A 26528-nucleotide genomic window follows, 5' to 3' on the forward strand; every position below is an offset into this window, starting at 1 on the left:
TTTATCGGTTTCTTTTCATGCAATGAAATGAAATTGGGGGCGAAGCCCCTCAATTCAAAAAAAAAAAAAAAAAGATCGATGCAGCTCGTCTTGGTCTATCCGGAATCTGGCAGGTAGCTTATTGGTTCCTTGCTTGTTCGTTCTTTCTATCTTCTTCAATATTTTTATTAACTTATATAATCGGCTGGTAGTTCACCCGTATTGGGATGGGGAACGTCATGATGCTGCTTTGCTGCTACGCCAGTACTATGAGATCATTCATCTCGTGGTTGGCCATGAGATCATTCTTGTTAGATTAGATCCTTTATTTGTTGAAGGTGACTCACTATCAAATAGTTAACCAAGCTAATAGGCTAGTAGTTGGTAAATGAGCTTAATCATCGCTCGTCTCGTCCACCGCGATCTGATCTACTCCGCAGACGGCCAGTCCCTTGGATGCTTCCTCCTCATGTACATATACATTTATGAATGATGCTAGTAACCTGCAGCTTACAAAACATTGGCAGCCGGCCAGCCAGCTCCTTGGATGCTTGCTGCTCATGTGCATGTATATTCATGAATGATACTGGTAACTTGCAACTTAAAAAACATCCGCAGCCGGCCAGCTTCTTGGATGCTTTTCCTCTTAACCTGCAGCTTAAAAAACATCGGCAGCCGCCAGCCTCTTGGATGGTAGCGTCGACGTCTCTGCTTTGTCATCACCGGTGAATCATGGTCCGTCATCCGGGGTTTCTTAAACACAAAATCCTTGTTTTTGTTCCTTACCTGCTATCGCCTACGGGCGCCATCACACTTACATGAATTCCAGCTTTATCCCCATCTACTTTTTGGACATCATAAAAGTATAAAACACATGTGACACCATTCATGGTGGATGTAATATTCATTAGCATATAGGATAATAGTAATATATGTGTGTGATTATAGATGCAAATGATTATTATAAGCTACAAATACTCTAAGAATTACTCTTTTTTTAGGGCGGCGAGAAGATGATAGATCGGCGTATGGGTTCCCGGCGGCGAGGAGCGGCCGGAGGGGGGGAGAGATGGGCGCCGCCGATCGGCACATCGCAGTTCGTCTTGGTCTCTCAGGAATCCGGCAGGCGGGCGGCGTCGGTAATTTTTTGATGATCAGGGGCTCCCCCCCCTGTTCCATTTTCATTAAGAAAGCGAAGGCAGACCAGGTCTTACACAGCTCATGCCAGAATTCAACACGAAACACGCACTCATACTACTACATCAGACTCTTCAATATATCACAACACCCACCCTAACTTGGGCAAAACCAGGGAAAGAATGGACAGGGGGATACATCAGAACCAAGAGAAGACAACATGAATAGCATCAGCTTCCTCCAGATGCATCTTCTGGTATTCCATCGACGTCCTGCCACCATGCTCAGCTCCATTCATTGACGCCTTCCACGATCCACATCCAACGCCTTGCATCTCCCGGCTCAACCTGGTTCCAGCGCAAACGGGACCTTTAAGATCTCCCACAGTTCTTTCTGGAACTTGTCCAATAGACCTCCTTGCAGATCCTTGGATATCTTGGTCCAGGCTCTTAGGTACCCAAAGATTGGTCCCGGCGTCGGTAATCCCTGAGTCTATTGGGCCTTGCTTGTTCTTCTTTTTAAGATTTTTGTTAATTTAATCGGCCGGTAGTTCACTCGTATTAATTAGTCCTGCTGCTTACCTCACCTGCTACGCCGATGCCATGTGATGTGGTGAAGAGAAGACTGAGTGTACCAAGACTCCATTGATGATGGGCATCTCGTCTCGTCTCAAAAAAAGGAAGAAAAGGAGAGCAGGTAAATGCTGCCAATGATGGATCATTCATCTCGTCACTGGCGCCATTATATATTATGATTGTTAGAGCCTTTCTTTGTTGAAGCTGATAAGCTGCAGTTGGTAAATGAGCTCCATCATCATTTGTGTCTTCCATCACCACGACCTTGTCTACTCCTCAGCCGCAGCCGGCATCTTGGATGCTTCCTCCTCTCGCGTGTAATGTAATAAGTATATTCAAGAATGATAGTTTGCTTCGTCCTCCGCAGCCGGCTGGCCCCTTGGACGGCAGGCACTAACGTATTTGCTCTGTCGTCATCGATGTACTACTATCATAGTACATATCATCTGGTGTTTCTAAAACACACAGTCCTAGTTTTGTTCCTTACCTGCTACCAGCACCTTGGCACATGCATGGTGAGCTGATTCAAAAAGAAATACGTCCGTTTAGAATGGTTCAACACGCGAAAAAACCTGCATCTTTTATTTCAGCAGGGCACACCATCAGATAGAATCGGGCTCAGCTATAATTTTTGCAGCAGGACACACCATCAGATACAACCGGCTCAGCTATAAAAGGAGGCATAATGGCCTCTTCGAAAATGCAATCACATCTGTGCTGCCCTTCTGCAGTACACCACAACACTAACGCCACACACGCCAATTAGCCGGCTCTCAGTACCATCCAGCCCATCTGAGCAGATGGAGACGGCCATCGGTGCGGCCGGTTGGCTGCTGGGCAAGGTGCTTACGAAACTGTCCGAGGACCTTGTGGCCGCGTACGTGTCCAGCAACGAGCTGGGCCTCAACTTCCACGACATCAAACTGAAGCTCCTCTACACACAAGGGCTGCTGCATGCATCCGAGGGGAGGGACATGAGCAACAACCCTGGCCTCTATGGATTACTCGGGGAGCTGAGCAAGAAGGCGGATGAGGCCGAGGACATGCTCGATGAGATCCACTACTTCATGATCCAGGACCAGCTCGACGGCACCAAGGAGGCAGCCCCAGAACTGGGCGATGGCGTCCGGGGCTCTGCCCTTCATGTCCGTCATGCTGCTCGCCACACCATCGGTAACTGGATTCCTTGCTTTTCTTGCTCGCGTACTCAAGGTGGTGATTCTTCTGTTGATGTTGTCACTAGTGACAATGATGGTGGGCCTGTTCATAAGTTGTCTTTTGACAGAGTGGATATGTCCAACAAAATCAGGTCGGTAATAGAGGAATTGAACTCCATGTGTGGACCTGTCTCTGACTTGCTCAAAATTCCAAACCATAGTAACACTGCAACAAGCACACCTATCACTCTCAAAAAGCCACCCACGGGTTCAGTATCTGCACAAGATAAACTGTATGGGAGGGAAGTCATCTTTGAGCAAACTATAAATGAGCTCACTGGTACAAAATATCTTGGTGAAACCCTTTCTGTTATGTCTTTTGTTGGCCCTGGGGGTATGGGAAAGACAACCTTCACCCAACACTTGTATAATGAGAAAAGGGTTGAGGAGCACTTCATTGTTAGGGTCTGGGTATGTGTCTCAACTGGTTTTGATGTGACCAACCTCACCCGGCAGACCCTTAGGTGCATACCTGCAGTTGAAAAAGAAGAATACAAATGTACAGTTGAAACAGCCAGTTTAGACCAGCTTCAAAAATCCATTATAGAAAGATTGAAGTCCAAAAGGTTCTTAATTGTCTTGGATGACATTTGGACATGCAACAATGAAAGTGATTGGAACGACCTGTTAGTTCCATTCAAACAGGGGGAAATTAAGGGAAGCATGGTTCTTGTCACAACTCGGTTTCCATCAGTAGTACAAATGGTGAAAACAACTGAACCAGTAGAACTGCATGGTTTGAAAGATGATGATTTTTTAAAATTACTTGAAGCATGCATATTTCCGGAAAACAAACCTAGGCATTATGAAGATCAATTAATTGATGTTGCAAAGGATATTGCGAAGGAACTAAAGGGTTCACCCCTAGCCGCCAATACAGTTGGTCGTTTATTGAGGAAAAACATTTCCCTGGAATATTGGATTGAAGTTCTTGAAAATGATGAGTGGCAAAATGCAAAAAATACTGATGATATTTTACCATCCCTGAAAATTAGCTACGATTACCTTCCTTTCTTTCTAAAAAAATGTTTTTCATATTGTGCCCTTTTCCCAGAAGATTACAAGTTCTATAATTTACAAACTACTAGCTTTTGGACTGCGATAGGTATATTGGACTCTAGTTGCCAACACGATAAGAACTCTAGTTTCCAACATGATAAGAATTACTTAGAAGAACTAGTAGACAATGGTTTCCTCATGAAGAGAGTTGATATTTATAATGACCAATACTATGTGATGCATGATTTATTGCATGAACTATCCCGGAATGTTTCATCGCAAGAATGTGTGAATATAAGGTGTTCAAGTTTTAGTACAGATAACATCCCACAATCTGTTAGGCACTTATCAATCACTATAGAAGATATATGCGATGAAAGTTTTGAAGAAGAAATGGGTAAACTGAAGGGTAGAATAGACATTGGAAATTTGCGGACTTTGATGATTTTTGGGTCGCCTAATGCAAGAATAGCTAATATTTTTAAAGATGTTTTTGAAGAAATCAAAGGTCTTCGAATTCTTTTTATAGCAATTAACACTATAGAATCTTTGCCCAAGAGCTTTCCAAATCTTATCCACCTCCAATACCTTAAAATTAGTTCACCCGACCCCTTAGAAGAAATGACTTTACCTAGCACATTGTCTAGATTTAACCACTTGAAATTTCTGGACCTCAATCTTTGGCGTGGTAGTGAAAATTTGCCCAAAGACTTTAGTCGCCTTATAAATTTACGCCATTTTTTCTCTTCTAAAGAACTCCATTCCAATATTCCTGAGGTTGGAAAGATGAAGTGTTTACATGAGCTAAAAGAGTTCAATGTTAAGAAAGAGGGTGTTGGATTTGAACTGAAAGAGCTGGGGGATTTGCGAGAGCTGGGAGGAGAACTCTGCATATGTAATCTTGAAATTGTGGCGTCCAAAGGAGAAGCTAGTGCTGCCAAACTGAAAAATAAAAGAAATCTGAAAAAGCTAAGATTAGTTTGGGGTGCAGAGCACAAGACTGTAGATGATGATGTTCTTGAAGGTCTTGAACCACATCCTGATCTTAGGGTGCTTAGCATTACGAATGCTGGAGTTGCCACTTGTCCTAGATGGTTGTGTGATGACTTAAGCACAAAAAGGTTGGAGTCTCTTCATCTAGAAGGTATATCTTGGGTCACTCATCCAGCTTTTGAGCAGCTACCACACCTCACCAAGCTCACATTGAAGAGTATTTCTGGAATGCGTGTATTGAGGCTTGGCTTTAGTACTGTTACAGGAAGAAGCTTCACGCACCTGAAGACACTTGATTTGACGGACATGCCAGAACTTGTGGAGTGGGTTGGGGAGCCTAATAGCAATCTGTTTTCAAGGCTTGAAAGTATCTCGCTTGAAGATTGTCCCTCTCTCTGCTCGTTTCCCTTCTTGGAGTACTCTCACCTATTTACTAACTTGTTCAGTCTTGATATTAGATACTGCCCCAAGCTGTCTCAGTTTCCACCCATGCCTCGTACCTCCACACTATCAAATATGCAATTGTTCAATCGTAGCTCATCAGTAGTATTGCACGGAAAGAAGAAATTCAGAATTAAACAGTATAAAGGTGCTTTGGCCTTCCACAATTTGGATGAAGTAGAGGATATGCGAATTGTGGGTGGGCCACACATTTCGTGTTCAAGCCTCAAAAAACTAAACTCCCTGAGAAGTGTACATTTTGAAGAATGCGACGACATGTTTTTTGCAGAACAAGATGATGCTGTTGTTCTCCATTCTGTTCAGAATCTTGTAATAAGTGATTCACGTATTACTGGAGAATCATTTTCAAATGCTTTGAAACTTTTGCCAGCTCTTTCCCAGGTTATCTTAGACAAGTGTAAGAGGCTTGAATTTCTGCCTGTGGAGGATGGAGGACTCTCGGGCCTCAGGATGCTCCAATCATTTAGAGGATTGGGATGTGGGAATCTGTTCTCTCGGTGGCACAAGGGAGAAGTAGGTGGAGGTGGTCATGCCATCAAGCCTTTCCCTACTTCCCTCAGGGAACTTGACATTTCCTTCGAGTTAAGCATAGAGTCAATGGGTCTGCTCTCAAACCTCACGTCTCTCACCAGTCTAAGCTTGAAGGTTTGCAAAGAATTAACAATGGATGGCTTCAATCCTCAAATCACAGTCAACCTCAAGCAATTGGTTTTATATGCGAACAAGTTTATAGCTGGGGATCTGCTGTCAGAGATTGCAAGGAGCAAACTAATGCATGCAGGTTCATTCCAGTTGGAAGAATTAGAGGTGGATAGCATCTCGGCCGTGCTTACTGTTCCCATCTGCAGCCACCTTGCTGCTACCCTCCACACATTGCGGTTCACTATTGATAAGCTGGCAACAACCTTCACGGAAGAGCAAGAGCAAGCGCTCCTGCTCCTCACCTCCCTCAAAAATCTAGAATTTGAATGGTGCAAGAATCTAGAGTCCTTCCCTCGAGTGCTACGTGGCCTTTCTACCCTCAAGAGATTAAGGATCTATATGTGTGATAAAATCCTATGCTTGCCGTCAAAGGAGAGCCTCCCTGCTTCACTGGAAACGCTAGTGGTATGGTGTGATAGTCCTGAGCTAACTGAGCAAGCCAAAAAACTGAAAGGAAGTGAACCATGGTTTTCTGTGAAAGGATACGGTACGTAACCCACCCATGGTCTAAATTTGATGATTTGAGGTGATACCTGCCTTTGCTTCTAAGACTTGACGGGCTAACATGTTTAAATTGCAGGGCTATAGAAGTAAATGGTACGGTGCTGGTGGAGCGGAACAATGGCGCACAGTGGGGGATGGGCGCGGGTCGCACAATCGCAATGAGCTGGTCATGATCTACCCACCGCCCAGGTACACCTCCCTCTCTCTCTCTCTCTCTCTCTCTCTCTCTCTCTCTCTCTCTCTCTCTCTCTCTCTCTCTCTCTCTCTCTCTCTCTCTCTCTCTCGGCGCCTTAATTTGTCGTCGGTACCATTTGTTCGAGCTGTTCGTGGGCGCGCGTCGGTGGATCTAGGTCGCCATGTTTGGATGCGCTACAGGTCGCATTCGATCCTGAATCCTTATCAATTTGTAGGTTTCCCAAATTTGTCCCTTCATGGTTGTCTCCCATGATTAGAAATGCAAAAACTGTACAAGTCAGATGATGATTCCATCTGATGTAAACAGCCATAAATTCATGTTTCTCAAGCTGAAGAAGAACTAGCAATCTGGGAGTTCCTTTCTTTCAATGGTACTCATGTTAAGAACCCACTGATCGATGAGCCTGTGTTACCTTAGCATGCATCGTGTAGTTCATGGCATTAATTCCCGACATTGGGTCTTAGTTTCATATTAATTTAAGCCGACAAGCAGATGGTCTATTCCTGCTGCTCGATTATGTATGGTGTAATTTTGCTTGTATGTATATATATAGTTGTTTGCTGACCTTATTTTAATTATCTCACTGATGCGATGCAGGCCAGGTAAGCAGCAGGCAAAGGGCGGGAGAAGGCAGCAGGCAAAGGCCAAATACTCTAGGCGTCTTTCTTGCCTGCAGCAACTAGTGTGCCTTCCCAGTCTGCCGCCCTTGCTATTTGTACGAATGCAAGGAAGGGAACAAGCCAAGGTGCCAGACTATATACAAGAGGCTGAAAGGTTTGTTTCCACAATGGCATATTATTGCAATTTGCATGTAGCAGCTGCATGGTTTCCCTTTTGTGAAATGCCATCGAGTAGCAATTCGCTAGCTGGAATATTACGGTAACACACTCTGCAATCTTTACTTTTTCAGAACTATATATGCAGACCGGAATAATGGATCATGTGACGGCAGGTTTAATCATTCTGTTGTTAGCATGATTTGATTCTGCAAACTATGCCTCAACTGGAAAGGAACAACACTTCTGATGGTAGGTTTCTGACCATTCCAATGTTGCAACAATATCAAATTCAAAATAAGGTGTGAGGCAATGTTTTTTGCATGTGTCGAATATGATCCTAACCGTCAAATTATGAACATTGCAGGATATGCTCTTATCTTTTTCGTTATAACCTTTGCAACCAACTCCCTATTCCGTAGATCTGCTCTCACTGTGTTAGTAACCTTCTTCTGGCCATTCCAATGTCGCAGGCTTTTGTCCACTAAATAATGTTCTGTTTATGATCTTTCTTCTCTCAGGAACATGCTGAACATGTAGACGTGTTCCTGGTCGATCTAACGAAAGTCGTGACATATACTACGTGACGTTTGTTTTTCGTTGGTCTTTAGTTAGCAATGTCAAATAAGAAAGGAGGTACGAGACACTATCTTTCTCATGACATTTACTATTAGTCAATTGTAAGCTTTTCTTCAGGTGTGAAATATGATTCCGTTGACTCATTTCAGAACATTGCAGGCTAAGTCCTTCAATTTCTATGGCTCGTTGGCTAAATCATTTGTGCAGTCATAGTGGGCTTCCTAGTGATTGGATGGCTTGTGTTCCACGAGATTAACAATCTTGGTGGAGACTCATTACCTAAATGGTAAATATCTAAAACATCATTCATCCTATCGTTTATGAGATCCTTCCTGTAGGCTTCATACAATATTAAAGAAAGATGATGATCAATTCATAGTATTGGTCAGTCTAAGAAACTGAAAGTAATGAGATTTTCTCTGCCTCACAGAGCATCTATACTCGTGGGTTAATCTACAATCTCTGTTATCTGACCACAAGTATTTCATTCTCATTCTGTAGACAACTGCAGTCAATGGTGGATTCTGCAGACAATTGCAGTCAATCGTAGTGTATTCTGAAGCAGCTGCACTGGACCACAATTCCGAAGGTCAGTTGGTCATTATTTCCCTTAAAAATTGAAGTGGCTATCCACTGTGCCATCGGCGTGGTTCTTGGACTCACATTGCCTTGACTTGTGAACTTGGTATAATCGTCCAGGTTTTCCTCTCAATTTGCCGACCAAAACCCCCAAGAATTCATGACTAAGACTGCTGTGGACTGATAGGTGGCACCATATGTCCATCTCTTGATTGCGAAGTATAAATGGGGCAATTACACTGGGAATTCCGGCAGCAGGTCCACCATTAAGAAAATTAAGGTGCTTTACAGACAGCTATATGCACCAGTATTTGATTTTTCTTCCCAATGAGATCATCATTGCATTAATTCAGTTTTTATTTTTCTTCAGTCCATACGGAGGAGCTACGCCCTTGCCGTGGCCTGCTTCTCCCTCTCTGACTTGCTGCGCTCCACGGTCTGAGACTATATTTATAACCAACTCAGAATCGTGACTGCATATACATTCATCATTTTCTCACCTTGTCCATTTTTCTGACCTTGACAGCTTGACTACTTCATTACTCGGATTCTGGAGAACAATTGCAGCCAATGGTGACTGCTGAGCTCTTGCCGTTGGCAATTTTGCATTGAGGGCATAGCTCTTCGATTCAAATAATAATAACGACGATGGAAGCACCCATCTTGGTTTCTAAGCAGCAACTCCACAAAGGTCAGGTGGCCATTCTGTCAGTCAAAAGTGTCTATCACATGTGCCATGTGTTGTCCTTTAGATTTGCATCACACTGACTTGTAAACTTTGTGTAACCCTCCAGGTTTTCCACTAACTGCACTTCCAACTGGCGAAGTCAAACTCGAAGGAATCCATGATTCATGGCTGCTACGAATGATGGGTAGCACAATTTGTCTGTGTTGTTGTCCCATTTGTCTGTGCACTGGGAATTCGTCTGGTTCGCCATGAACCAAAACAAGGTCCTTTACTGATATCCAATAATTTTTTCTCTAATCCCAATGAAGTCAGCATTTCTTTTCTTAGTTCGGCTCCCTATATTTTCTTCAGCTCGGCATTCCAAACATATACTCTGAAGCTTAAATTGGTGGCATCATATTCTGTGTCCACGACTCAGGGATCGTTGCTGGTATGTAGTACCTGTTTTCACATAGTTGACCTCATACGCTCTGATTTCAGTTCCGCTGGTAACTCATGAATAATATTAAGTTTTATACTAGGACTAGTTAACAGCATAACATGTCATGTATCTATTTTTCAGCAGAGTGGCAAACGCATGTATGTGTACACAACAAAACACGCACCAAGCCATGGCGTCCCACTCCCTCAAGGACGAGTTTGCTGCGGCCCACCTTTTCCTGCGGGCGGAAGCAGGCCACCCTCGTTCCTCACCGGCGTGCTGAGCTACACGGGGCGGCAGATGCGGATATTTGCTCGATTGACGCCATCCCCATCATCTTCCTTTGGTCTGTGTGACGGCCCACTAGTTGTGTGCTCTGCTTCTCTCGTGTAGTCCCAACTCGTACGCCGACCTCGCCATCTTCGACTCCAGCACAGCATGTACGCACGTCACCGGAGTAATCTGTGGCCGAAACCGAGCTGATGTGAATTCGACCAATAATCCGCCATGAAGCAAATGAAGGTAAGCCTTAATGATACACGACAGTATTTCTTGTGCTTTCCCATTAAATCTTTGCCTTGATTTCAGTTCTTTTTTTCTATATTCAGTACCTACAGCAGGAACAGCTAGTCCATACAGTAGGAACAACTATCTGATAAGATATTCCAAAGTTTAAAATGGTATCCCCTGTTCCGGGGTTAGGATCCCCCGGCAGTAGCACAAGGTGCAGTACAGTCGCTGCCATGCGGACTCGACCCCACTTGTCATTTGCACTGCAGCAGGGTGTTCTGGGTCCAGGAATCAATGACTAATGCTGGTACGTATTGTATCTGTTTTAACGGAATTATTTCCTATGCTTTAATTTCGTCTGAAAGATTTTAGTACACTAGATCCTGCTGTTACCTTGTGAATAAAGTATAAACTGAATTTTGCTACTGCCAACTAGCAGCCTAACATGTTCTCTACGTGACATACTTTACAGCGGAGCGGCAACTACTTCTATGTGTACGACACCCTCGATGTCCACCACGTCATGTGCCTCTGGCGTGTAAACTTCCGCGCTAGCTCTGTCATCTGCTTCCTACGCAACAACCTCACCATCTTCCACTCCGGCAATGCCTGGCCCCACATCGCCGGTGTAATTTGTGGCCAACACCAAGCAGCCTGTCCATCCCTTTTGCGTGGTCATCCTCCACGCCATGATTTTCGGGGCAAGCAGCAGCTAGCACATGCTAATTTAGCTCCAACGACGTGACATTGGTATACCTTCAGCGCAACCGTTACATAAAACTATACCGCGCAGACATATGAACATTGATCATCACATTCCATGTTAAAAGAAGGCACGGCGGTTCATCATGTAGATAATAAATATATGTTATGTATGTAGCACTGAGAAACCAAGACATCAAGAAATGTGTCTCCTTTTGAACAGCTTGGGAAATCTTACAGAGCAATTCTTGAACTACATATCCTCCTCCGTTTAAATACTAGGTAGACACCATGAATGCACTATCCATCACAGCTTCTAGCTGTTGTTGGTGGCAGAGTAGCTGATTAGATCACCAAGTCTTTGGCAGATAGCTAGCACAGGTACTTTTTTGTAGAGTACTACGTACAGCTCATGAGCATGATGAAAAGAATTAATAAGTATACTTAATTAGTTACCCCTATAGATCATCGATCGACCATGCTAACTCAGCCGAGCGTCGTGCTTGCACCATACTAGGATGGAACGGGACATTGATCCTCTAGCACAGTTAATTAGTAGTAGTAGTATTACTATCCACACAAAAAATAGTAGTAGTATTAATTAATTAGCACAATTAAAGTTCATGAAAATACAAGAGGATGTAGATCAAATGGTAGAACGCTTAATCGGCATTTGAGAGGCAGGGGGTCCTTTTATTTTGTTGGGCGATCTTTTTTTCCGTTGCTGCAGAAATGAGACGTGCAAGAAGTAAAGAAAACTGAGATGTGATGCTACATGTGCTGTTCCTTGGGTCATTATTGGGCCACATTTCTTGAAACTTAACACAGAACCCCCTAAAAAACGTGATTGAGTGTAACAACATCGGGCCATCACCGGCACAGACTTAATCTCGACTAATTATCACTCCCACCCTCCCCTCAAATTGTTTTATCACTCTCACCCAAAAAAAACTAATTATCACTCGCTATTTTCCTCATAAAAATGGTGTCTGATTATCAGGGCCGGGCCCATAGTTGTACAAACTGTGCGGCCCGCACAGGGCCCATACAGTTTAGGGGGCCCAAAAAATTTATAGGCCTATGTATTTATTTTCGCTGGCATGGGCACTGGGCCGCTCGGCGCTGGCGTGTCAAGCCTCGACCTTCTCCTGTCCCAGGCCGCCTGCTCGATCGGTTATGCTCTCGATGCCTCGATTGCAGGAGGCAGGTTTCCCTCAAAAAAAAAAGATTGCAGGAGGCAGGTTCTGACTCGATGGGAAAGGAAACCGAACGGCGAACCAGGAGGCAGGGATCGATCACATCCAGAGGAAACCAAACAGCGCGGGATCTTGGTTTGCATCTAGATCCGGCAACGCCGCGATGGGCGACACGGGAACATGTACAGGAATTACAGCCCTCATTGATTCTTATCCATGATCCATCCATTATTCCTCTCGTAGTCTCCTGATCTCGGGTTCTCAGAGAGGAATTTTCGATGATATACTTGTTGGCTATCTTTTGATGCCTCTTCTACATGTCTTGAGAGAGTATCTAGTGTTATCTGCTAGCTAGCTATTGTGATTCTATCATTCTAGTTATTGTGATTCGATGATATACCTATTGTGATTCTAGCTATCTACTAGCTAGCTATTGTGTTATCAATACGGTATATACCTAGTTATTGTGATTTGGGTTCTAAACTTCTAATGGAGCAAAAAAAATCTTATACACTGTATACACGTTGGACAGCCTCATTGTCCTCCTAATTCGACTCCTATAAATTGTTTCTTATATACTGTATATACGTTGGACAACACTCATTGCACTCCTAAATCTATTCCTATTATCCTAATTCCTATTTCCAAATTAGTTTTGGCAGGGATCATTAGAGAGATGAATTCTTGCCTCCTCAGTTAAATATCACAGTATAGCAGTTCAACCGGATAGAAGACGTGACTAGTTGAATTAGGCGGTTCGTCTAATTGTCAAACATTGACGCATAATCTCCAATTGATATCCGCTGCCGTATGAATAGGTATGATTTTTTATATAACCAATTGTTATGTAAGACATTATATCAAAATTGCTCGTTAGTTCATTTTAGTGAGAAAGGGCCCCACTTTTTAGTTTCGCACACGGCCCTCAATTTTGCCGGCCCGGCCCTGCTGATTATTGAGATCGATTTTATAAACATGGAAGGTGATGGAAGTTGGAACTCAATGCTGTGGATCTCCAAAAAGTAGTAACACGTCTACAATATATCCAAGTGAGTCGTTGATGTCAAAAATAATAATTCCAGGTGAGTCATCAGTCGGTCGTCTCTGACTCTTGCCCACTTTGCAACTCAACAACAGTTAGGCTTGTGTGTTTAGGCTTTACAGCTTGGTGGCAGGGTGCCATAGGAATGGCAGTGTTTCCAGTGTCAAAATAGAGCTAAGAGCAACAGTTCGATAATCCAAATTATAATACAATACCAGGAAGATCGACAACACATCGACTCGTGCTGAACTAAACACACAGAACGCTCGGCGAACATATGGAGTGATTATCTTTAGTGTGGATCAGCAATTGACGCCACACTGCCCAAGGCGTCGGCCTTCCGGGCATCAAGGGGTTGATCTTCATGCACACGAGGGAGAAGATTGATGCTATGAGGATGAACCCCACGATGACGATGGTCGGCATGCGATTCTTCTTAACGGTGAGCCCTTGAGGAAAGGGTAGAGATGAGACTCACCCAGATCGAGAAACTTGAACACCATGTAGTGCATGTAATATGTTAGCTTGTGAATAAACTGAAATTTTGTACCGCCAACTAGAAGCCTAACCTCTTTGGCATGTACTCTACCTTACATCGGAGCCGCAACTTTTTCTATGTGTACCGCATAGTCGATGTCCACCACGTCCTCTTCCCTACTCCATATCCTACGTTGACGATCGACCTCGCAATCTTCAACTCCGGTAGCATAATTTGGTGCCGGCACAAAGTATCTTTTAGTCTCCGTGTTCTTGGAATGGATCTCTTAATTGTTCAGAGGGTTGCTGGATGTGCTGTACCAGCACCAACATAAGATTAGCTCCAGCAGCAATAAATGGTATACCTATACAGCTGTTTACTGAATGACATGAAGGACATGAACATGGGTTATCATCTTCCTTGTAAAAGACGACGTGATGATTCGTCGTGTAGATGATAAACGTATCAATGTATATAATACCAAGACAGAAGAGAAGGTTCGGAATGTTTTGGTGACCCAAAGGACATGTTTATGTTTTGGTGACGCCAAGGAATATCATTTCTCTCATAGTCTACAGGAGAAGTCCTTGGGGAGCCGTTCTTGAACTACATATCTTCTCTGCTTACATATTTAAGCAGATTAAAGTAACTGTCATTGAACTAGATATTCTTCTCTGTTTACATATTAAGGCAGATTAAAGCAACTGAGTTTATACAAACTGGAGAGTTACTTTCCATCCTAGCTAGGTAACTGAGCATATTACGTTTGAAGCGACCAAACTACTCGCATATATAACACGATAGGGCTTGGTACTTTAGATATATACATGAATAATTTATATCTTGATGTTGAAAACGAAAACTTGGAAGAGGAAGTGGATTGAAAAAGAAAACCATGTTTATGTGTTCCGGGTGCACATGTTGAAAATGAAACCATTGAGGTTGGAGCTAAGGCTGATTCAGGCATGGAGAATCCACTTGGAGCGCCAGTTTGCAAGAATCGTGGCGGTTCTACGGAGAGTTTGGGGTATCTGCCAGCTATTGGAAGATCAGGACCTTTAATACGTAGTGTCAGCTGTGTTCACATTCTTATGTTAGGGAAAGATATCACTCAGTCCATTGACACGTCAGGGAAGAACATCTTACAGAAAAATACTAGAATGAGAATTGCTCTGAATTCAGCCATAGGAGCAATTATACCAGCAGTTTCTTCCTCAATAGTGGCACCGATGGTTGTGGTAGTGTAATTGTGAGTCTATATGAATCTATATATATGGTAGTGTAATTGTGAGTCCTGTTGAAATATGTTGCCCGCCTTCCTCCATCAGTTTGGACTTTTGGATGAGTTGGCTGGTGCATGAATTCAATATGGTATCAGAGCATCTTCCTCTTAGATCGAAGATAGCATCTAGCTACCTTCCCGCGGCCGAGATCATGTCTTCCTCCGCAGCCCTATCTTCCACCACGATCGCGCTTTCCACCTCCATGGCCTCCACCTTCGCATCATCATCTAGCAGCAGCTCTATTCCTCTCGGACCGCCCCCACAGGAGAAGCTAAGAAGGGGAAATTTCCTCTTATGGAAGGCCGTCGTGCTCCCGCAAATCTGAGGCGCACATATGGAGCATCATCTTGACGGGAAGAGCCAGGAACCGCCGGCCACCCTCACCATCACTAAAGAAGGAAAAGACGAACAGGTCGTCAACTTCGCCCGAACCCTCTGGTATGCGCAACAGCAGCAACTCCAGGGGTACCTGATGGGATCTCTGTCCCGTGAGATCCTCGCTCAAGTCGCCACCCTTCATTAGACCCTAGTGGAGGTCTGGAGCGCCATCAACGCCATGTTCGCCGCCCAGATCCAGAGTCAGGCCATCAACACCCGCATCGAGCTCACAAACTTGAAGAAAGGTAACATGTCCATGGTAGAGTATCTTGGAAAAATTAAAACCCTTACAGATGAAGTTGCATGCTGCACCGGAGTTCCTCTTCCTGATCCAGAGATAGTCTCCAAGATCATGGCGGGCCTTGATCTGGACTACAATCCGGTCGTGTCCGCCCTGTCTACTAGGATTGAGCCGGTCTCGGTTCAGGAGCTGTACAGCCAGCTCTTGAGCTTTGATGCTTGCCTCACCCTCCTCCACGGCACCAACATCAGGCAATCCTCCGTCAACTCGGCGGCTCGCGGGCGCGGCCGTGGGCGCGGTCACCAGGGACAGAACCGCAACACCAACGGCGGCGGACGCGGCCGCGACAACTACCAGGGCGAGGGTGCTCGTTCTGATGGTGGCAACTACTCCGGAGGCGGCGGCTCCAACAACAACACGGGAGGTGGCGGCTTCAACAACAACAATAGCCGCCGCGCCTCCTCTAATCGCCGCCCTCGCTGCCAGCTGTGCAGAAAGTCAGGCCATGAGGTCATGGACTGTTGGCACAGGTATGATGAAGACTTCGTCCCCGACTCTCGTCACGTTGCTGCAGCCATACGTGAAGAAGGAGGAGGAGGAGACGGCGTTTGGTACGTGAGACTCGGGTGCAACAGATCACGTCACCAGCGAGTTAGAGCAACTTGCGCTTCGTGAGAGATACCACGGCGGCGACCAGATTCACACCGCGGCTAGTGGTGGAGGTATGGATATTTGTCACATTGTACAAGCTTATATTAATTCCCCCAACCTTAAATGTGATCTAGTTCTTAAAGACGTTCTTCATGTCCCACAAGCTGATAAAAACCTTGCATCAATGTCTCGCCTAGCCACTGATAATAACATCTTCTTTGAAACTCACCCTCGTTACTTTTTTATAAAGGACCGGGCAACGAGGGAACTTCTTCATCACGGTAGATGCGTTGGAGGGCTCTACCCCATCACATCCGGAGCACTCAGTCGCAATCGTCGTCAAGTTTATTCTTCCACTAAACCCTCCTTGGAGAGGTGGCATCAAAGATTAGGACACCCATCATCAATCATAATTAAGCAAGTAGTCAATAAAGACAAACTTTCTTTGTCACATAGTCAAAATAGTGAGTCAGTTTGTGAAGCTTCTCAGTGTGCCAAGAGTCACCAACTTCCTTATCCCAAGTCAAATAGTGTGTCTCATGCTCCTTTAGAGCTTATTTTCAGTGATGTATGGGGTCATGCTAGAGATTCTTTTGGAAGAAATAAATACTATGTTATTTTTATCGATGATTATAGCAAGTTCACTTGGATTTATTTACTCAAATATAAATCTGAGGTTTTCTCTTTCAGAAACTTGTTGAAAGGCACTTTAACAGAAAAATTCTAACAGTCCAAAGTGACTGGGGAGGGGAGTACGAAAAACTCAACTCTTTCTTTCGTAGCATAGGCATTCAACACCATGTGTCTTGCCCTCATGCTCATCAACAAAACGGTTCTGCCGAGCGCAAACACCATCGCATTGTTGAAGTTGGCCTCTCCCTACTTGCTCATGCGTCTATGCCTCTAAAATATTGGGATGAAGCGTTTATTACAGCAACATAACTCATTAATCGTCTTCCAAGTAAAGTTATTGGCAATTCTACACCTTTGGAATGTCTCTATCATCAAAAACCAGACTACAACTCTCTCAAAACTTTTGGGTGTGCTTGCTACCCCAACTTACTGTTGGGGAACGTAGTAATTTCAAAAAAATTCCTACGCACACGCAAAATGGTGATGCATAGCAACGAGAGGGGAGAGTGTTGTCCATGTACCCTCATAGACCGAAAGCGGAAGCGTTAGCACAACGCGGTTGATGTAGTCGTACGTCTTCACGGACCGACCGATCAAGCACCGAAACTACGGCACCTCCGAGTCCTAGCACACGTTCAGCTCGATGACGTCCCTCGAACTCCGATCCAGCCGAGTGTCGAGGGAGAGTTCTGTCAGCACGACGGCGTGGTGACGGTGATGATGTTCTACCGATGCAGGGCTTCGCCTAAGCACCGCTACGATATGACCGAGGTGGAATATGGTGGAGGGGGGCACCGCACACGGCTAAGGAACGATCACGAAGATCAACTTGTGTGTTATGGGGTGCCCCCCTGCCCCCGTATATAAAGGAGGGAGGGGGAGGTGCGGCCGGCCCCTTGGGGTGCGCCTGGAAGAGTCCTACTCCCACCGGGAGTAGGACTCCCCCCTCTTGCCTTGTTGGAGAAGGAAGGAGAAGGGGGAAAGAGGAAAGGGGGGCGCCCCCCCCCCTTCCTTATCCTATTCGGACTAGGGGGGAGGGGTGCGAAGCCTGCCCTGGCCGGCCCTCCTCTTCTCCCTTAGGGCCCATGTAGGCCCATTAACCCCCGGGGGGTTCCGGTAACCTCCTGGTACTCCGGTAAAATCCTGATTTCACCCGGAACAATTCCGATATCCAAATATAGGCTTCTAATGTATCAATCTTTATGTCTCGACCATTCCAAGACTCCTCGTCATGTCCGTGATCACATCCGGGACTCCTAACAACCTTCGGTACATCAAAAACTATAAACTCAGAATATAACTGTCATCGTAACGTTAAGCGTGCAGACCCTACGGTTTCGAGAACTATGTAGACATGGCTAGAACAGTTTCCGGTCAATAACCAATAGCGGAACCTGGATGCTCATATTGGCTCCTACATATTCTATGAAGATCTTTATCGGTCAAACCGCATAACAACATACGTTGTTCCCTTTGTCATCGGTATGTTACTTGCCCGAGATTCGATCGTCGGTATCCAATACCTAGTTCAATCTCGTTGCCGGCAAGTCTCTTTACTCGTTACGTAATGCATCATTCCATGACTAACTCATTAGCTACATTGCTTGCAAGGCTTATAGTGATGTGCATTACCGAGAGGGCCCAGAGATACCTCTCCGACAATCGGAGTGACAAATCCTAATGTCGAAATACGCCAACCCAAGATGTACCTTCGGAGACACATGTAGAGCTCCTTTATAATCACCCAGTTACGTTGTGACGTTTGGTAGCACACAAAGTGTTCCTCCGGTAAACGGGAGTTGCATAATCTCATAGTCACAGGAACATGTATAAGTAATGAAGAAAGCAATAGCAACATACTAAACGATCAAGTGCTAAGCTAACGGAATGGGTCAAGTCAATCACATCATTCTTCTAATGATGTGATCCCGTTAATCAAATGACAACTCATGTCTATGGTTAGGAAACTTAACCATCTTTGATTAACGAGCTAGTCAAGTAGAGGCATACTAGTGACACTATGTTTGTCTATGTATTCACACATGTATTATGTTTCTGGTTAATACAATTCTAGCATTGAATAATAAACATTTTTCGTGAAATAAGGAAATAAATAATAACTTTATTATTGCCTCTAGGGCATATTTCCTTCAGTCTCCCACTTGCAGTGGAGTCAATAATCTAGTTCACATCGCCATGTGATTTAACACCAATATTCACATCTGTGCGTGATTAGTACCCATTGTTCACATCTCGTGTGATCAACACCCAAAGGGTTTACTAGAGTTAATAATCTAGTTCACATCGCTATGTGATTAACGCCCAAAGAGTACTAAGGTATGATCATGTTTTTCTTGTGAGAGAAGTTTAGTCAACAGGTCTGTCATATTCAGAGCCGTATGTATTTTGCAAATATTCTATGTCCACAATGCTCTGCACGGAGCTACTCTAGCTAATTGCTCCCACTTTCAATATGTATCCAGATTGAGACTTAGAGTCATCTGAATTGGTGTAAAAGCTTGCATCGTTGTAACTTTTTACGACGGGCTCTTTTATCACCTCCATAATCGAGAAACATCTCCTTAGTCCTTACTAAAGATATTCTTGACCGCTGTCCAGTGATCTACTCTTAGATCAAAATTGTACTCCCTTGCCAAACTCAGAGCAAGGTATACAATAGGTCTGGTACACAGTATAGCATACTTTATAGAACCTATGACTGAGGCATAGGGAATGACTTTCATTCTTCTTTTCTATTTTCTGCCATGGTCGGGATTTGAGTCTTACTCAATTTCACACCTTTGCAACACATGCAAGAACTCTTTCTTTGACTGTTCCATTTTGAACTATTTCAAAATCTTGACAAGGTATGTACTTATTGAAAAACTTATCAAGCGTCTTGATCCATCTCAATAGATCTTGATGCTCAATATGTAAGTAGCTTTACTGAGATCTTTCTTTTTAAAGAACTCCTTTCAAATACTCCTTTATGCTTACCAAAAAAATTCTACATTATTCCTGATAAACAATATGTTACTCACATATATTTATCAGAGAGGCGGTAGTGCTCCCACTCACTTTATTGTAAATACAGGCTTCACCGCAAGTCTTTATAAAACTATATGCTTTGATCAACTCATCAAAGCGTATATTACTACTCCGAGATGCTTGCACCAGTCCATAGATGGATTGCTGGAGCTTGCACAATTTGTTTAGCACCTTTAGGGTTGATAAAACCTTCTGGTTGCATCATATACAACTCTTCTTTAATAAATCCATTAAAGAATGCAGTTTTGACATCCTTTTACCAGATTTCATAAAATGTGGCAATTGCTAACATGATTCGGACAGACTTTAAGCATCGATACGAGTGAGAAAAAACTCATCATAGTCAACATCTTGAACTTTGTCAAAAACCTTTTTCGACAAATCTAGCTTTGTAGATAGTAACACTACTATCAATGTTCATCTTCCTCTTGAAGATCCATTTATTTTCTATGGCTTGCCGATCATCGGGCAAGTCAATCAAAGTCCACACTTTGTTCTCATATATGGATCCCATCTCAGATTTCATGGCCTCCATCCATTTCGCGGAATCTGGGCTCATCATCGCTTCCTCATAGTTCGTAGGTTCATCATGGTCTAGTTACATGACTTCCAGAACAGGATTACCGTACCACTTTGGTGCGGATCTTATTCTGGTTGACCTACGAGGTTCGGTAGTAACTTGATCTGAAGTTTCATGATCAATATCATTAGCTTCCTCACTAATTGGTGTAGTGGTCACTGGAACTGATTTCTGTGATGAACTACTTTCCAATTCGGGAGAAGGTACAAATACCTTATCAAGCTCTACTTTCCTCCCACTCACTTCTTTGGAGAGAAACTTCTTCTCTAGAAAGGATCCATCTTAGCAACGAATAACTTGCCTTTGGATCTGTGATAGAAGGTGTACCCAATAGTTACCTTTGGATATTCTATGAAGACGCACTTCTCCAATTTGAGTTCGAGCTTATTAGGTTGAAAACCTTTTTTCATATAAGCATCGCAACTCTAAACTTTAAGAAACGACAGCTTAGGTTTACTGCTAAATAATAGTTCATACAGTGTCGTCTCAACGGATTTAGATGATGCCCTATTAAATGTGAATGCAGCTGTCTCTAATGCATAACCCCAAAACGGTAGTGGTAAACCGATAAGAGACATCATAGATCGCACCATATCTAGTAAAGGACGATTACGACGTTCGGACACACCATTACATTGTGGTGTTCCAGATGGCGTGAGTTGCGAAACTATTTCACATTGTTTCAAATGAAGACCAAACTCGTAACTCAAATATTCGTCTCTACGATCAGATCATAGAAACTTTATTTTTCTTGTTACGATGATTTTCCACTTCACTCTGAAATTCTTTGAACTTTTCAAATGTTTCAGACTTATGTTTCATCAAGTAGATATACCCATATCTGCTCAAATCATCTGTGAAGGTCAGAAAATAATGATACACGCCGCGAGCCTTAACACTCATTGGATCGCATACATCGGTATGTATTATTTCCAATAAGTCAGTAGCTCGTTCCATTGTTCCGGAGAACGGAGTTTTAGTCATCTTGCCCAAAAGGCACGGTTCGCAAGCATCAAATGATTCATAACCAAGTGATTCCGAAAATCCATCTTTATGGAGTTTCTTCATGCACTTTACACCGATATGACCCAAACGGCAGTGCCACAAATAAGTTGCACTTTCATTATTAACTTTGCATGTTTTGGCATCAATATTATGAATATGTGTATCACTACGATCGAGATCCAACAAACTATTTTCATTGGGTGTATGACCATCGAAGGTTTTATTCATGTAAACAGAACAACAATTATTCTTTGACTTTAAATGAATAACTGTATCGCAATAAACATGATCAAATCATATTCATGTTCAATGCAAACGCCAAATAACATTTATTTAGATTTAACACTAATTCTGAAAGTATAGGGAGTGTGCGATGATGATCATATCAATCTTGGAACCACTTCCAATACACATCGTCACATCACCCTCAACTAGTCTCTGTTTATTCTGTAACTCCTGTTTCGAGTCACTAATTTTTAGCAACCGAACAAGTATCAAATACTCAGGGGCTACTATAAACACTAGTAAGGTACACATCAATAACCTGGATATCAAATATACCCTTGCTCACTCTGCCATCCTTCTTATCCACCAAATATTCAGGGTATTTCCGTTTCCAGTGACCATTTCCTTTGCAGTGTAAGCACTCTGTTTCAGGCTTTGGTTCAGCTTTGGGCTTCTTCGTGGGAGTGACAACTTGCTTGTCATTCTACTTGAAGTTCCCTTTCTTTCCCTTTGCCCTTTTCTTGAAACTAGTGATCTTGTCAACCATCAACACTTTTCTACCTTCGTCGATGTCAACATCACGAAGAGCTCGGGAATCGTTTTCGTCATCCCTTGCATACTATAGTTCATCACAAAGTTCTACTAACTTGGTGATGGTGACTAGAGAACTCTGTCAATCACTATCTTATCAGGAATATTAACTCCCACTTGATTCAAGCGATTGTAGTACACAGACAATCTGAGCACATGCTCACTAGTTGAGAGATTCTCCTCCATCTTTTAGCTATAGAACTTGTTGGAGATTTCATATCTCTCAACTCGGGTATTTGCTTGAAATATTAACTTCAACTCCTAGAACATCTCATATGGTCCATGACATTCAAAACGTCTTTGAAGTCCCAATTCTAAGCCGTTAAGCATGGTGCACTAAAATATCAAGTAGTTATCATATAGAGCTAGGCAAACGTTCACAACGTATGCATATGCTCCTGCAATAGGTCCGTCACCTAGCAGTGCATCAAGGACATAATTTTTCTGTGCAGCAATGAGGATAAACCTCAGATCATGGATCCAATCTGCATCATTGCTACTAACATCTTTCAATACAGTTTTCTCTAGGAACATATCAAAATTAACATATGAAAACAACAACGCGAGCTATTGATCTACAACATAATTTGCAAAATACTACCAGGACTAAGTTCATGATAAATTTAAGTTCAATTAATCATATTACTTAAGAACTCCCACTTAGACAGACATCGCTCTAGTCATCTAAGTGATCATGCGATCCAAATCAACTAAACCATGTCCGATCATCACGTGAGATGGAGTAGTTTTCAATGGTGAACATCACTATGTTGATCATATCTACTATATGATTCACGCTCGACCTTTCGGTCTCCGTGTTCCGAGGCCATATCTGTATATGCTAGGCTCGTCAAGTTTAACCTGAGTATTCCGCATGTGCAACTGTTTTGCACCCGTTGTATTTGAACGTAGAGCCTATCACACCCGATCATCACGTGGTGTCTCAGCACGAAGAACTTTCGCAATGGTGCATACTCAGGGAGAACAATTCTTGATAATTAGTGAGAGATCATCTTAAAGTGCTACCGTAAATCAAAACAGAATAATATGTATAACAGATAAACATCATATGCAATCAAAATATGTGACATGATATGGCCATGATCATCTTGCGCCTTTGATCTCCATCTCCAAAGTACTGTCATGATCTCTATCATCACCGGCACGACACCATGATCTTCATCATCTTGATCTATATCAATGTGTCGTCACATGGTCGTCTCGCCAACTATTGCTCTTGCAACTATTGCTATCGCATAACGATAAAGTAAAGCAATTATTTGGCACTTGCATCTTATGCAACAAAGAGATAACCATAGGGCTTCTGCCAGTTGCCGATAGCTTCAACAAAACATGATCATCTCATACAACAACTTATATCTCATCACGTCTTGACCATATCACATCACAACATGCCCTGCAAAAACAAGTTAGATGTCCTCTACTTTGTTGTTGCAAATTTTACGTGGCTGCTACGGGCTGAGCAAGAACCGTTCTTACCTATGCATCAAAACCACAACGATAGTTCGTCAAGTTAGTGCTGTTTTAACCTTCGGAAGGACCGGGCGTAGCCACACTCGGTTCAACTAAAGTTGGAGAAACAGACACCTGCTAGCCACCTGTGTGCAAAGCACATCGGTAGAACCAGTCTCGCGTAAGCATACGCGTAATGTCGGTCCGGGCCACTTCATCCAACAATACCGCGGAACCAAAGTATGACATGCTGGTAAGCAGTATGACTTGTATCGCCCACAACTCACTTGTGTTCTACTCGTCCATATAACATTAACGCATATAACCTAGGCTCTGATACCACTGTTGGGGAACGTAGTAATTTCAAAAAATTTCCTACGCACATGCAAGATCATGGTGATGCATAGCAACGAGAGGGGAGAGTGTTGTCCACGTACCCTCGTAGACCGAAAGAGGAAGCGTTAGCACGACGTGGTTGATGTAGCCGTACGTCTTCACGGCCCGACCGATCAAGCACCGAAACTACGGCACCTCCGAGTTCTAGCACACGTTCAGCTCGATGACGTCCCTCGAACTCCGATCCAGCCGAGTGTCGAGGGAGAGTTCCGTCAGCACGATGGCATGGTGACGGTGATGATGTTCTACCGATGCAGGGCTTCGCCTAAGCACCGCTATGATATGATCGAGGTGGAATATGATGGAGGGGGAACCACACACGGCTAAGGAACGATCACGAAGATCAACTTGTGTGTTATGGCGTGCTCCCCTGCCCCCGTATATAAAGGAGGGAGGGGGAGGTGCGCCGGCCCCTTGGGGTGCGCCTGGAAGAGTCCTACTCCCACCAGGAGTAGGACTCCCCCCTCTTTCCTTGTTGGAGAAGGAAGGGGGAAGGGGGAAAGAGGGAAGGGGGGCGCCGCCCTCCCCCTTCCTTGTCCTATTCGGACTAGGGGGGAGGGGGCGCGCGGCCTGCCCTGGCTGGCCCTCCTCTTCTTCCTTAGGGCCCATGCAGGCCCATTAACTTTCGGGGGGGTTCCGGTAACCTCCCGGTACTCCGGTAAAATCCCGATTTCAGCCGGAACGATTCCGATATCCAAATATAGGCTTCCAATATATCAATCTTTATGTCTCGACCATTTCGAGACTCCTCGTCATGTCCGTGATCACATTCGGGACTCCGAACAACCTTCGGTACATCAAAAACTATAAACTCATAATATAACTGTCATCGTAACGTTAAGCGTGCAGACCCTACGGGTTCGAGAACTATGTAGACATGACCTAGAACAGTTTCCGGTCAATAACCAATAGCGGAACCTGGATGCTCATATTGGCTCCTACGTATTCTACGAAGATTTTTATCGGTCAAACCGCATAACACTAGTGCAGAACCGGGCATTAGCACCGGTTCGTAAGGCCCTTTAGTGCCGGTTACATAACCGGCACTAAATTGTGGTCACTAAAGGCCCCCCCCCCTTTAGTACCAGTTCACCATGAACCGGTGCTAAAGGGCAACCACGTGGCACGAGCCAGCTCCGGGGGCCTGGAGCCCTTTAGTACCGGTTGGTAACACCAACCGGTACTATAAGGTTTGGGGTTTTTTAGTTTTATGATTTCTTTTTCATTTAATTTTGTGTTTCCATTTTAATTCTTTTTCGTTTGCTGGTATTTTACGATACTACACATTGTACACGTTATGCATATATATATAAAATAGAATTTCTAGTAGAACCAATCATCGAGTTCAACATGATTGTCATGATATTATAAGCGTTCATATATAACACCACAAAAGCAAATCACTTAAGTTCAGAACGAAGAACACGGACATGAAAGGACAAGTACTAATTAAGAGCAGCATGAAGAACTAGCTGAATCACTCCTGCTAGCTACTCTCTCTCTGGTAAAATAGCATAGAACATGTATAGCTCTCCTGATTGATCATACTGGAGCATGCCGATGAACCTGTCTCCTAATCGTGGGCTGCGCTTCTCATTGCTGCCCTCTAGTACTTCTCTGCGATCATTAACAATTCTCCTCCAATCTTTCACTATTAAGCATTCATCGCTTCTAGAAATCCTGAATGCATTCATGTGCAATGCAGGATATCTTGGCCGTAAGCTAACAATTGACATCTGACCTTTAGTCTCGATCCCCTGAGGCACAACTGTCATCGGGAGTCCCTGTTGAAGAACATCGTATAGTACTTAATTAATATACTTAGCAATGAAAGTTTAGCAAAAAAATATGTATGCAAAATATGCACTGAGGACAAATAGTAAATATCTTACCATCATTCCTAAATAGATGTGACCGTAGTTCAATACCATCACTATTGGTCGCACGTTTTGAGTACTAACATTTCTAAGTGCAGGAAGAAAATTTGTCTTGACAGTATGAAGATCCTCAAGCCATGAAACATAATGACTTATCTCCTCGCAGTTTAGTTCAGCTCCGGGACAGTAGTAGGTCCTGTCTACCAAGCGCCGGACATGTTTGGTTGAATGGAGATAAGCTGTCAATAGAAATTAGTTGTCAGTTATTTTTGAAATAAGCAATATCAAAGACAAAAATATAGTTGAGAAGAACTCACATAATGGTAGAACTGGAGGCGTCTGCACATCGACCCATATGTCTCTATTACCTTCAATATCATCTTCCGGACGAATATCAAAGGTGATAACCATA

At 43.6% G+C, this 26528-nt stretch overlaps 1 protein-coding gene and 1 long non-coding RNA gene across 2 annotated transcripts; both read left to right on the top strand.

Annotated features, from left to right (window-relative positions):
• The first annotated feature begins 2416 nt into the window (after window positions 1-2416).
• Window positions 2417-7747, top strand: LOC123139792 (uncharacterized). Its single transcript, XM_044559492.1, has 5 exons — window positions 2417-3474; window positions 4555-6538; window positions 6645-6757; window positions 7362-7538; window positions 7675-7747. The coding sequence occupies exons 1-5, from the start codon at window positions 2492-2494 to the stop codon at window positions 7745-7747; spliced, it is 3330 nt and encodes a 1109-aa protein (XP_044415427.1). The 5' UTR covers window positions 2417-2491.
• Window positions 7748-8278: 531 nt separating this feature from the next.
• On the top strand, window positions 8279-8949 carry LOC123135236 (uncharacterized). The gene is made up of 3 exons (XR_006465866.1): window positions 8279-8405; window positions 8621-8708; window positions 8819-8949. It is a non-coding gene; the product is annotated as an uncharacterized lncRNA (long non-coding RNA).
• Window positions 8950-26528: the final 17579 nt, after the last annotated feature.

This window comes from Triticum aestivum, chromosome 6B, assembly GCF_018294505.1.
Source record: "Triticum aestivum cultivar Chinese Spring chromosome 6B, IWGSC CS RefSeq v2.1, whole genome shotgun sequence".
Lineage (NCBI taxonomy): Eukaryota > Viridiplantae > Streptophyta > Magnoliopsida > Poales > Poaceae > Triticum > Triticum aestivum.